The 14,889-nt window shown below is 35.4% G+C and overlaps 1 protein-coding gene across 1 annotated transcript in view; it reads right to left on the bottom strand.

Annotated features, from left to right (window-relative positions):
• Positions 1-14,889, bottom strand: part of LOC125661175 (uncharacterized) — a 26,999-nt gene extending 12,110 nt beyond the window's left edge. The window contains exon 1 of the mRNA XM_056147150.1: positions 14,771-14,889. Within this exon, the coding sequence (XP_056003125.1) occupies positions 14,771-14,828 (58 nt within the window). The 5' untranslated portion in view covers positions 14,829-14,889. The remainder of the gene's footprint in view (positions 1-14,770) is intronic.

Below are 14,889 nucleotides of genomic sequence, written 5' to 3'. Positions count from 1 at the left end.
TGTAATATTATTTGGAAGTTTTTATCTCTCACTTCAACTCACCGTGGTTATTATTATTATTCATTTATAAAGCGCAAAACTACATATACTTTCTATGCGCTGGTTGTTGTTTTTTTTCCACTAGAGCGTGATCGATGTAGATCGATGACAGAAACGTACGGGAGTTTTTAACCCCCCCCCCCTTCCGTGTTTGGCATTAATAAAAAGTATTAAAGAGAGCAATGATTATTAAACATAGAGACTTGAACAAGTCTATATATATCCTAGAAAAAACCAAAACTGATTTTTTTTACTGTGTACAAATTTTTCAGAGGTCATATTCATAAGAATTGCAAGCCTTATTTCATGGGATGGTTACCTGTAAAATGCGAAACGAAATCGAAAGGAAACGAAATCTACCGAAGCAAAACGAAACCTACCGAAACGGGTACCCTTATTTCATACGACATGCCTGCTGTTGTAGGCACGGTGAAATAAATACAGTACGTATACTTTGGAGTATTTCTAAGAATTCATAATTTTTATGAATGTACACTATACACGTACAAAGATTTATTTTCAATTTTTAAACATTAAATCATGCATGTGCTTTAGTTATGATATTACAGCTTGGAGATAATGAATTTGTTTAAAATGTGACGTTGCTTTCGTGATTATATTTTGCCACAATTTATGACGTTATAAGTGTAACGTAAAGTGACACCAGTACCGTGCGCTTAGTGAGTCGATTTTTTACGAAAAATCCTACTTATATTGACCATCGTTAAAGTCTTTTGGTAAGCATATTGTATTTACAATAAAAATATTTGTTTGTTTTATGAATATCGTAATATTAATGAGCGCATATCTATTTCCTTAAACTATTATAACAAATGAAATCCGGAAACAGGGGGGGGGGGGGGGTATATATATACCAGGGCGATTTTTCCGCCAAAGGGGAGACTCTATACTGATTTTGTACATAGGGGGAAATTATATCCTGGGGCGCAATTCCGGGCCCGTTTTTCCGGGGGGGGGGGGGGGGGGGGTCTATGATACAACACCGGATCCCCACGGGATGAAACATATCTGATATACATATTACATGTAAAAGCCCTACATTAACTGGATACTGGATATTGGACTACAAGGGCTTTGCAATTGAGGACTAACCAAATCACGGTTAGGGTGGTTCGGGAGGGGTTGTCCCCCTCCCTTACGGGAGAAAATATTGAAGCATTACAGGTAATGATCAATTGCAAGCACATTAAATTCTTATCTTTGAAATGATGGGGGGGGGGGGGTTCCATCTCCACACCCCTTAATTCTGCAAGTGAGACTGTTAGGTAACGCTATGATAAAATTTAGAAGATATAAAACAGAAAGAATTTTGATACAAGTAAAAAGTTTCATATATTTTTGGAAAATTATCTAGATGTGCAATATTTAGGATTAAGCTCAATAAAAATCCGAAGTACGTAACATTTGATAAGGGTAATTTTCGCATGGGGCGCCTCTATGCCGGCTTGATTAGATCGCGTCGTATACGTACATTTAATGACAGAGTGAAATTTTAGTGTTTTTATTGAAGAAAATATGTGGTTGTCATAGACAAAAAACTCCGCACTTTTATCGTGTCCAGAGTTAAATGTCGCACTTTTAAAGGTATTTTGTTGATTAGGAATATGCATTGATTGATCACTATTTTACGATCAAGTGTTGCATCTATATATTTTGGAAAATGAACTATACGTGATGGCTGGTCGAGGGGTTGGGGAAAGGGTGGGTGCTTTGATCAGTCCGCTACTAAAGTTTTCCTAGTAATGAAGACAGTATTAGTTCTTCATTGTAAAATCTATTTCCAATATCAACCGTAACTATTTCAACTCCAGTAAAGCTTCCACCAAAAAATTACAACAAACAACAAATCATCGATACATAAATGTTCGAGATTATGTCTCTAGGTAGTGTCAAAAATAACAACGAAATCTTTCTTTGGAAGCGGAAGACCATAATGATAACAGAGATAACAATGAGGTCTTCAGTTGGAAGCGGAGGACCTGAATTACAGTAAACAAAAAACCCATTTATACTAGACTAGATAGGTTAGGGTCAATGGCTTATGATCTCGTGTCTGACGAAGCGTAACGTGTAGAATATAATAGGGTAGATTGTTAATTGGGAATACAAAATGACTGACTAGTGGGACCACTATTTTTTTTTTTATTTAAGTAGTGTCAAGAACAACGAAATCTTCCGTTGGAAACGGAAGACCTTAATGATATCTTATTCAGGTTTCCATTTGGGAGCAGAAGACCTTAACTACAAGACTTGTTCGGTTAGGGTCAATGTGTTATGTTGTCGTGTCCGACGAAGCGTAACGACTAGGATTTAAAAGGATAGTTTGTTAATTGGGAATACACAATGACTGACCAGTTGGGCCACTATATTTTTTTTTTATATCCGAACTAAACATCGTGTGATTATTTCCTGTACATATATGAAGTATTCAAATTGTACATTGTATAGAATATCAGGGACTAAGTAGAGTGATTGAACAGTATTTTCCGTTCAAGTGCCATTTCTATCTGGTCAAAACGAGCCTTTTGTCAATTTTGGACCATAAATTCTGCAGGAGGAGGGGTGGCTTCTGCTCCTCCGCCGCTAAAGTTTTGGTTTTTTTTAAATTTCAAAATATTCATAAATAAACACCGCACGATTATCTATTCTAAATATTCAAATTATTCAAAATGTTAACGTTGTCTATTTCAACTTTCAATATAGTTAGGAAGCTAAGTGAATAACGCTGAATTTTACCGCAGATATCCATTGACTTCATTTACCTGATTATTATAGATCAACACAATTATATTTATATGTGTACTTTTAAAAAGTGGCGGATCCAGGGGGTTAAATTGCAATATGAATACTTTACTTTTGAAGAAAGAAAAAATAGAAAACCCAAACAGATAGAAACTCCAAATAAACAATGAAACATACTAGTAAAGATCACAGGAATTTATCACGTACAAAATCAGTATCTAGGTAGTATTAGTGGGTTAGTGTCTGACGAAGCGTAACGGCCAGAACTCAATGGTGAAGTTCGTTAATTGGAATTACACAATGACTGACCAGTGCTTTACGTTCAAGGGTAAAAATGGGCCACTTGTCAATTCTAGAAATTGAACTGTGCGAGGGAGAGGGGGATGTTCGCTCTCGGTCATCCACCACTAAAGTTAATAAACATCATATGATGAATTCCTTAACATGTATATATGTAAAGTATTCAAAATGTTAACATTAAATTTACTTGTATTTTAACTTCCAATAATGTTACAATGATAGATGAGTACCGCTGTTATAGGCATCACCAAAATTATCTAGCTAGTGGCGGATCCAGAGGGGTAAGAAGTAGGCATAAAATCGTGATAACAGTACTTTGCTTTTGGAATAATGATAAATAAACCCTGACAAGACAACCCTGATATATATATATAAATGTCCGTGATCATAGAAATGTATCACATAAAAAATCGATGACTAAGTGGAATAACAATTAATTGTCAATGATAACAGGTTTTCATTGCGAAGCAGACCTTAATTACAATAAACAAGTACACCCACAAGATGTTGTCGTGTCTGACGAACCGTAACGAGTAGGATTTAAAAGGGTAGTTTGTTAATTGGGAATACACAATGACTGACCAGTGTCCCCACTACATTTTTTTTTAATTTCCGAACTAAACATCGTGTGACTGTTTATACCATACAAATATGAAATATTCAAATTGTACATTGTAGAATACCAGGGACTAAGTAGAGTTACAATGGGAGTAGTTTTTTTAATTGGAAGTACACAATGACTGACCAATATTTTCCGTTTGAAAGTGCCATTTCTATCTGGTCAAAACGAGCCTTTTGTCAATTTTGGACCATAAATCCTGCAGGAAGAGGGATGGCTTCCGCTCCTCCGCCTCTAAAGTTGTTTTTCTAATTTCAAAATATTAAAAAATAATCCTCGTATGATTATGTATCCTAGATATTTAAAGTATTCGAAATGTTAACGTTGTTTATTTCAACTTTCAATATAGTTAGGAAGCTAATATTAAGTGAATAACGCTAAATATTACCGCAGATATCCATTGACTTCATTTACCTAATTAGTAGATCAACACAATACGTCTACCTAATAACTGGCGGTTCCAGGGGGTTAAACTGCAATATCAATACTTTGCTCTTGAAGAAGAAGAAGAAGGGGGAAAAACCAAACAAATAAAAACTCCAAATAAGCAATGAAACACACGAGTAAAGATCATTAGGAATTTATCACGTACAAAATCAACTCACGACTAGTGTCAGTGGCTGTATTCAATGATGAAGTTTGTTAATTAGAAATACACAATGACTGACCAGTGTTTTACGTTCAAGGGTAATGTCTATCTGGTCAAAATGGGCCGCTTGTCAATATTAGAAATTGAATTGTGCGAAGTAGGGGTGGAGTGTCGTTCTCGGTTATCTACCACTAAAGTTAATAAACATAACATCATATGATGAAGGCATGCCTTTATATATATATATATATATATATATATATATATATATAAAGTATTCAAAATGTTTACATTAGATTATATCTACATTTATTTTAACTTTCAATAAGTTAGAATGATAGGTGAGTACATGTACCGCTGTTATAGGCATCACCAGAATTAATTTAGCTAGTGGCGTATCCAGGGGGGTATTATAAGAAGTAGGTATAAAATCGTTGTAACGGTACATGTACTTTGATTTTTGAACACTGATAAATAAATCAGATAATCCTGATATATAAATGTCCGAAATCATAGAAATGTATCACAATATAAAATCGTTGACTAAGTAGTGTCAATGGATTGATTTAAGGTTTCATGTCCAACGAAGCGTAACGATTATGATTTACGAGGGTAAATTGTTAATTAATTGGGAGTACACAATGACTGAACAGTGCTTTACATTTAATAGTCGTGTATATCTGGTCATTAAGTGGCTGGGGAAATAATTAGTACTATGCGTGAGGGATGGGAATGGGACGGGGGATCCGCCCATTCGCCACTGAAGTTATTATTTGAAAAATAAACATCGTATAGTTAAATTCTTTTGCGTATACAAGGTATTCAAAATATTAACGTCATCTATTTTATCATCCAATGAAATTAAAATGATAAGTGAAGACTGTTGTATCCACACAACTTGTGTAACTAATTAGTGGCGGATCTCGGGGTTAATACATTTGTAAGTAGACCTAAAAATTTGCGATAACATTGCTTTGCTTTATGAGTAAAAAAAGTCTACAATATTAATAAAACATTGATACACAAATGTCGAAAATCATATAAGTTTATCACTATAAAATCGCTCGAGATGTTTAGAACACTTAGAGCCGAACTTCCCTAGAGTCGAGACGTCTGTTAACCGTTTATTCGGACACGCCTGTCAAAGTCTTTTCGACGCTTAATGTAAAGGTAGCAATCGGAGAAAGTACTTTGACTTGAGAATGAATACGATTGTAGAAGGGAGGGAAAGATGGACCGAAGCATGCATTTTGTAAAATGATTCTTGTGTTGTTAAATAATCGAGAATCTTATTTGAGATGTCTGATTCGGTTCACTAAACAACTTAGCATTACCTAGCAGAGTTCATGTTTCACCGTAAGCACTTAACACTAATTTTAGAATATGTAAACAAGTTGTAAGCTAGGCCTATTCCGTAATTCAACAACATATCACAGGAACTGGTAATTTAATCTGTAGTAATAATACTGCTACCCTTTCTAAAACCACAAGGATGGTGGGTGACGATAATTTTAAGAACTATTTTGAAACGAAGTTTTGAGTGAAGTATCAGCCCTTGTAGCCCCCCCCCCCCCCCCCCCCCCCAATAGCAGCTGATTAGGGGATGGTACGGTATATGGTATATACCCACACTATTATTAATACAGACAAAATTACCGGTTCCTGTGAACATATTTTAGTACCTGACGACATATGAAGGGTTGTGAATAGTGAATGTGAGCAACTGCATGTGAATGCACGGGCAATGGAAGTTGATGTAAATAGATACATGTAGTATGTGCATGTATATATATTTATACATGCACATACTATATATTTACATTAACTTACAGTGCCCGTGTGTGAATGAGTATTTCATAGTGTTCTTGTCTGCTTGTTGCAATAATATAGTCCCGTCCAATTTTATATGGATATTTTTGTGCAAGGGTTATATGTATACAATTAAAATTGCATGGGGAAAAGTTTAGTAATGCAGAGCTCTAATATCTTTTATTATCTCTCATGTTTTTTAGACATTTATTCACAAACACATAGGCCTACACATAAGAGTTTATAATTACTATATATATATTTAAAAATTAATGCCATGCCTTGGCTTTTAAGTACATTTTAAGAATCATGACAAACAACACTTTTTAAGATACAATTTTCTGTTTTATTGTTATATTCATGGAATAAAAATCCCATCCTGTGTTTTATTTGGGATATCTATTCCCATTCATGCTCAAATAGGATATTTACTGCCATTTCATGTTCATTATGGGACATTTCCTCCTATGGGACATTGTATCCCATATTAAGGTTAAATATGGGAGTTAAAATCCTATGGGAGAAATTATATTTTTTCTCCCATAGGATTTTTTGTGGGAGTGAAAATCCCCCAAGTGGGATTAAAAATCCCTCCAAAATCCCATGGGATTTTTTGATTTCAGGTGAAATATCTTAAAAACTACAATAGGTGCAAGTGTAAATGTTGGTGCATGTCTTGTGAACATAAAATCCCATCTTTTTTTGTGAAGGGTTTATTTGTATCCTTAATAAAAGGGTTGGCGAAACTCCGGACTTTTGTCGTGTCCAGAGTTAAATGTCGCACTGTTCTTTATATCTCTGTATACCATTGCACAATGGTGATGAGATCCAATAAAATTGAACTTTCACACACACGAAGAAATCTCTCTTTCTCTCTCTCTCTCTCTCTCTCTCTCTCTCTCTCTCTCTCACACACTCACACACACACACACACATTACGCAGCCATCATTTCTTGTTCACACACTACGCAGACATCATCTCTCGTTCACACACCATGCAGACATTCCCTCACACACACACCACGCAGACATCCCCCTCTCTCTCTCTCTGCATGCAGTCATCCTCTCACACACACACATCAAGTACCCCTGCAAGTAAGAGCCTCGGTTAACGTCCCTACGCCCCTCATATACCTCGGCGCCAAGTCAAAAGTATCTCGCCGTAAACCTCTATAGTATGCTGAAGTAACACACATCACGCAGACATCCTTTCTCACACACACCAGTGGCGGATTTAAGGGGGGAGCAGCCGACGCCCCCCCCCCCCCCTAAAATTTTCAAATCTAAGGTAAATCGTGGTATCTTGTTTAGAAAAATGCACTAAACGATAAAAGAAGCAATCATTTCTTCCACTCCCGGAGAAATGAATGACAAAATCTTTTGATTTCTTGAATTACTTTATTGGAAAACTTATTGTTTTTTCCAAAACCCCTTAAAATTTGCGTCATTTTACTAATTTCACCTTCTTAAAAATGATAGAAAATAGTACAAATGACTTAAATAGGAGACATATTTCAAGCCCTATAAAATCTGTAACCTCGGCCCCCACCAGAACTTCGCCCTGGACCAACTAGGGACCTCAAGGCGGCCCCCAAACCCCCTGCCTCATAAAGTGGCGCCCCCCGTAACCACAATTCCTGGACCCGCCCCTGCACACCCTCTCTCAAACACCACGGACACATCCTCTCGTTAACACACCACGCTTAAACAGTGTATCCTCTCTCACACAAAACATACACCACGCACGTATTCATTCTCTCTCTCTCTCTCTCTCTCTCTCTCTCTCTCTCTCTCTCTCTCTCTCACCACACACGCATAGTTTTTCGAGTCCTTTTTAAATCGTCTTTTGGTGATTCTAAATATTTTCACACGATGCCTTGAAGAAATACGGGTCATAAAGAGACTTCTCAAGCAAATCCGTCCCATGTAGCTTTAGGTCAAGGTCGCCTGAAAATCCTGACCCTGTCTAATCCAGTCTTGACTTTGTTCCTGTTTGGCAGTTCGAAGAACAAAATATATAAACTGTACTTAACATACAATGTAAAGCGCCACTTTAGGATAACGAACATTTATAAGATATATCAGTAATGTACACACTACTCTATTAGCTAACAAAATTTAAAATGCAGATCTCTAAATTAAGAATTGGAATTTCATTCATTTATTTACAATTTTAAGGAATGAAACATTTTTTTGTTTTAAGCATCGGAATCGGGATGCATTCGTTTCATATTCGTGTTCATCTTCACATTCGATTCATGTTCAGAAACAGTTCTATATATGGGTATGTGACTTGAAAACTTTAAGAAAATTAAATACAAAGTGATATAGAACAGGAAGGCCTCTGCCAAAATAGTAACTTTGAGGATCCATAGGGTAAAAGTTCTGACTGCGGGGTGCGGCCAAACTTGGTATATATATTGCATACGTGCAAAACATATAAATGATATCTGCTTTAATATCATTGATAATAAATTGAATCCAATTGAAGCATCAACTCAAAGATAGTTGTTTGTTTTATATCTCGCCTAGAATAATCCACTCATAATTGTTCAAATCTAGCACTCAGGTAGCAGTGAGGGTTCTTTAACTTGTCAACGCCTGTCGCAACGCGGAACCCGTGATTCTCATCTCTAAACATAATCATATTCATAATCAGAAAGTAATTAATTTTTAAGCGGTCTCAGTCTCAATAATGATATGTACATTTATCTTCTGTAGCGTTAAATCGCAATGCAAATGTATTTGATAAAATCAGAATAGAAACTGTAAACTCCTAAATATACGCAAGGGATTTATTATCGCGTAAATTCGCGAGAAACATCACTCGCGAAATTAAACTACTCGCTTTTAATTTTATATTGCCAAATTACATGCAAAAACTCTTGATCAAAAGAGCACTCGCGAATTTAACTTCTCGCGATTTGACGGCCATGAATCAATTCGCAATAATAAGTACTCGCGTAAAATTAGGAATCTACAGCAATTGTTTTAGGAGAACCCGGCATTTCTCTTATCTACATAATTGTTGTTACTTAAAGAGGTGACGCATAGAATATATTCACATTTCCTGTCTTTTTGTCTTTGATATACATGATTGATTGATTGAATATTGTTTTACGTCCCTTTTGAGAATAGTTCACTCATATGGAGACGTCACCACTGCCGGTGAATGGCTGCAAAATTTAGGCCTATGCTCGGCGCTTATAGCTATTGAGCAGGGAGGGATCTTTATCGTGCCACACCAGCTGTGACACGGGACCTCGGTTTTTGCAGTCTCATCCGCAAAGTGCATGCACGTGCGGATTGGTAATTTTGACCATACAGAACAGTTAAGGGTTATTAATACCTACCTATGATATGAAAATCAAACCATTTCAATGAACAACAAAGAAGGTAGACTGATTACAAAGTTAGTGTACTAAAATAGTGATGCGTGCCATTTTTCATATCTACAAATGATATATTATCATCCTAGTAAGGTTTCATATCGATCCCTTATATATTCTGATTTTTCATTTTTTGTACCAAAATTACAATGCACGTGCGTTCGCGTGCATGCATATACCGACAAAATGACTATCGTTCTGCACATCTATAAACGCTATACTGTCATCCTGGAAAGTTTCATATCGGTACCTTTTGTAGTTTCTGAGAACACCCCCGGACACAAAAGTACCGGAGAAAAATAATAACTAGAAACTCATTACTAGTAATGAGTAGGTCTTCCGTTATACTACTTCCTGTTGAGATTGGAAGCTCAAATTTTTTACTCCGTCTTTTATTGTTGCTTAGCACATGCAAGAACAAAGTATCATTTTAAGAACAGGAAAACATACGACCGGAAGTAGATTTAACAAATATATTCGACTTTAATCTAGACATCTTAAGTGTCAGTAACATATATGAAAATCAATTGAATTACTTTACTTGCAAACCAGATTTACGGGTAGTTTAAAAAACCAAAATTAAGCTGTTTTTCTCTTAAAACTGGAAGTTGTCATTTTCTTTCCAATGAATTTTTCTTCTACACTTTAATAATTCTCAACTAATCATACTTTTAACTTTCGACAAAAATACCCATGTTTGAGACAACTTCCGGTTTTTCGGTCGACACTTCCGGTGGACATATTTTACATGAACAAGACCTAATCATCATCCATATTAGCTCCAATATCTGTCAAAACAAAAAAAAAACTTCAAAAAATTACATTTTTATATCACTTCCTGTCACGACCGGAAGTGATGGTTACCTACGATTTTTACATGATACAAACACACTGATGACTGACTATCAATCTTGATAACTTGAGACGTCAGTCGTTCACATTTGCAAAGTATTAGCTTGAATAAATTCTCATTTTGAAGACTGCAAATCTCACGACCGGAAGTAGATTTCACCAAAATATTTTACGTTATTCTAGACATTTGCAATGTTAATAACATACAAGAAAATAATTTGTAATACTCCATATTCAAGCGAGATTTAAGGCAAAGTCAAAAACTCAATTTTTCCAGTTTTTCTCTTAAAACCGGAAGTTGCTGTTTTTGATTCCGGTATAGGATCAACATATTTCAAAACTACAAGAATGAAACAATAAAGTAATGTTAATTTTGCGTCAAAAGAAAAAAATCTGAAATTTTTGATTTCTTTGATCACTTCCGGTGAGATCAAGAAGTGACGGCTGACGGAGTTAACCATATTCGATAAACCTACTTGTCATGATCTATCATTCCTGAAAATGTGGTGCCTAAATCTAAAAATTAGCCGTTTACGAGATCTCCCGCGGACAAGATCTCTTCTTAAAAAACGGAAATTGGACATATCTGTGAATTTTGAAGATATGTAAAAAAACAAAAAACAAAATCGGGGTATTTTCATTCTCTATCATCTCTGAAAATTTAAGAAATCATGGCCCCCGGTAGCTGCAGAACTATGGCTCTCTGAAAAAATAGTTTGACATAATAGAGAGCTACAGAGCCACCCCTTATAAAAACCTTCGATTTACGGCGCACAAAAAGCTGCGCACGGTTGAGGCCTTATATAGTTGTATTCTGGAGTTGCTGTCTCATAAATTTAATATCAAACAATTCTTTAACATATTTTCCTATTATACTTGTGTCTAAACATACCTTCAAATATTCATTAAAGCCCCATACGACCTGAAAACTCCCAGCTTCAAATGATTTCGTTTGTTGACAAGCCTTGCGAATAAATACACCATATCAACTCGTTGGATAAACCAAATATCAAAATACGCAACTATAGATGTTCTATTTATCTCATACGTCTTCTTTTCACTTAATTTTGAGATGATCCCCAGTATGGTAGAAACAGCTGATTGAATTTGTTTGAATCCGTGGCTCAGACGTCGTGCTTAATCTGTCTACCTTACGCGGGAAAAAATAGTGCGCTTATAAACCATTAATATACAGTACAAAAGGTTATTTTTTATTAAAGAAACCATGAAAGAAAATTGTTTTAGAAGGGATTATAGTTTATAATTAATAATGGTTTTGCCATTCCAACAAAGTAATAACTATTGACCGAGTATTTATTTTTTGACGTAGGCCTGACCTTCTGATACAAGATTGATGTCGTCGTCGTTTTGAAATAAACATGTGTAATAACGATCAATGAAAATAATATTTTTTAATACAGCGTTATTAGAATGTTCAACAGTTTACAATGAAAAGTAGAAGTGTTTGTGCATTTGGATTTTATTTACGTAGTTTCTTTGGATTTGAGGGCGAGAGGAAATCCCGAGGCACTTTAAATAGGCCTAGTCTAGTAAGTAAAGCTGTTGAGATTTGTTAATTTAATATGCTCCAGAAAAAAGAGACTGTGCTTTTAAATACTTGGTACCGCAGCATATCAAGGTACTTTCGATTAGGCTTGTCCAGTAGGCCGTCGATTCCTTGTCGATGATAATAGTGTTTTCTGATCGTAATTTTTTGAGTAGTTACAGACCGAGTTGGCATTTTTGTGGCCGGTAACTTGCATTAGGCCCTATATGTCAATGGGGGCAACATCATTTTAATTTTGCTATAAAAGAAATTCTAAATAAATACAGAATAATACGTTTTACGCTTTATTTCATGCATGGATATGCATAAACACAGAAAATATGTCATCCAAGCGGAGACAGTGTAAAAAGTAGTTCGGACCGGAAGTGCTTTATCAAACGGGCGTGTGATAAAGTTAATTCTTTATCTCACTCTCAATATACACCACACGTATGAGATAAATAGCAGTATCATAGTAACAGTGATTGTGACGTCAAAGTAAGCGGAACGTTAAATGTCTATATTGTGACGGCATGGATAATGTACAACAATGATCTGGAAAAAGTACGGGAAAATCATAGGCAATTATAAAAGACTATCAAGTTTTGGCTTTAGAATACCAATGAAATGTTTTTCTTTTTCCCGTCTCTGAATAGCACTGGCACATCTGAGTTTATAAAATGGGAAAATGTTAAATCGTTTTTTACCACACGTTTCCAGGTGTTCACTTAACTGGATTTGTCTGTATTCAGGTGTACTGATGTGCTGCTTATGTACACGTACACGGGCACGGAGAGTGTTGCCAGTTTCACCAATGTAATAGTCCTTGCATCCAGGACATGTGATGGCGTATATGACATCCTTTGTATCGCGTGACATGTTTGGCTCTAAACTCTGTGTATTCCATCCTCATTACTGGAGGGAATGTGGGGATCACCTTTGTTTGCTTTAGGGGCCGGCTTGGCCCTTGTGGTACCAAGGGCAAGTTTTGGGCTTCTCCCTGTATATGGTACCAGGGGAGGCGGGATAGAGTAAGGACCTGAGCCAGTACTTGATTTCCTATTCACATGTGGTATTATCTCTTGTTATGGTACCACGAGGTCTCGCTCATCGCGGTCACCCGTGGGTGCACCTTTTGCCAGTTGACGGAGGAATTTGGTGATTCTCCGGTTTCCGCCCGGGGAACTTATACATTATATAAGTGGATTGTGACAAATAATCGACACAAAAAATTGTAATATACAAGATTTTCATTAAAGTTTTGTAATTTATATATTTGTCACGTTCATTTCTGCATCTGGAATTAAAATATATTATTTAAATGACATGCAAGACTTTTTTCAGCACAATATTATACAAGTATTGCTGTTTTTGAGGTCAATGCGATGTTTTAGACACCTGAAGAGTACAATATTCACCGAGCCCGAAGGGCGAGGTGAATATTGTACTTCGAACAATGTACTGAACAATGTGCGTATGAATGTTGATACATATTGTACGTCTGTTTTAACAAATCGGAATTCCAACAGACATGGAAGTAGAATATAAATATTAAAAACAAATATTTTTTGACATGAGGGTACTCTTCACATCGCCATACATTTCAAGGAGCGAGTTATATGGTGGAGTGTAGGCGTCGCAAGTCATGTCCACATGCTTTTTCAAACATGGAATTTATTTCTTGAGTAATCATCTTATTTTTCGACTGTTACGGGTATTTATCGATATATATATATATATATATATATATATATATATATATATAACAAAAGAATAGATATTATCGAAACAGTACATTTTGTTTGCCGTAAAAGCTGATGATAAAACATCCGTTCTACATTGTTGTACTGCGGAAACCAGGAACCGATTATTTTAGTGTACTGAATAAAAATAATATTTTATACTGAAACTTATCAACATGATACCAGTTAGTGCCCTCACAGTCGATGATTTGTTTTACTTGCTCTGACCTAGCTGTTCAAAAATGGAGTTTGTCATATTGGAAGAATCGATTGCATTATAAGAATTTTAGATGAAATAATGTAGAGGAATTTTCCCAATGCTTCCATACATGTGCATGTTTAAAAGGGTGCAATATATAAATTTATACAAAACAAACTTATTTCATTCAAATCACATTTGATGTTTAGTCATTATTTAAAACTTAGACGTATTTGACGTCAACTTGTGACGCTTTCTTAATGTTACAATTCCGTGACCAATATTGTAGTGCTCATGGTTGCTAGACTAATTAATCTAACTGATATTGCTCCAAGGATTAAGAAATTAAAATTATAAAATCCCTCCCAATGATGTCTCAGTCATGCCTAAGTGATTTAGTTTTGATCTCATCTGTTGTCATTTCATTTTGAATTAATTCAATGGAATCAATTATTATGCAAGTCAAATAATTAATATTCCCTGACGACACACTTTTACATCTTTTCCCATATATTTCCAAAGTTAAATAAATAATTATCTGTTTATTTATATGTCATTTGTTAAAACACTTAGTAAGTCATTGAATTAAGAAGTAAAAATGAAAGTTGGGATTGATCTATTGATTTGTTTTATGTATTTATTGATGATTAATGTGGAACAATTTACCAAGTAAAATATAAATGATCATTTCAAAATTGATCATTATCATCTATTTCTCAATCTTGTGAAATAAAATATTAGAAATATTAATATTAAATTCAAACTATTTCGTGTTTAAACCATCCCTATGGAAAAACGAAATACCGGCACCCCCCCCCCCCGGTACTTTTAAATCAAAACAGGCTCATTTAGCACCCGTTAGATACGATGAACAATCTTTTATAAAGTATTTAAAACAAGGAAACAAACACATTCGTTCTTACCATAACAATATCCTAGTTTGATTATTAGAAAGACGCAAATCCACCGCGGTAAGGCCATTGCTGCATTTGTAACAGCAGGAAGTAAAAAAAAAATGAATGTAGGACACCGTGCAACTGGA

The sequence above is a fragment of the Ostrea edulis genome, chromosome 8 (genome assembly GCF_947568905.1).
Source record: "Ostrea edulis chromosome 8, xbOstEdul1.1, whole genome shotgun sequence".
Lineage (NCBI taxonomy): Eukaryota > Metazoa > Mollusca > Bivalvia > Ostreida > Ostreidae > Ostrea > Ostrea edulis.
The sequence above is the reverse complement of the archived record's forward strand: the minus strand, read 5'-3'. Positions and strand labels throughout refer to the sequence as shown.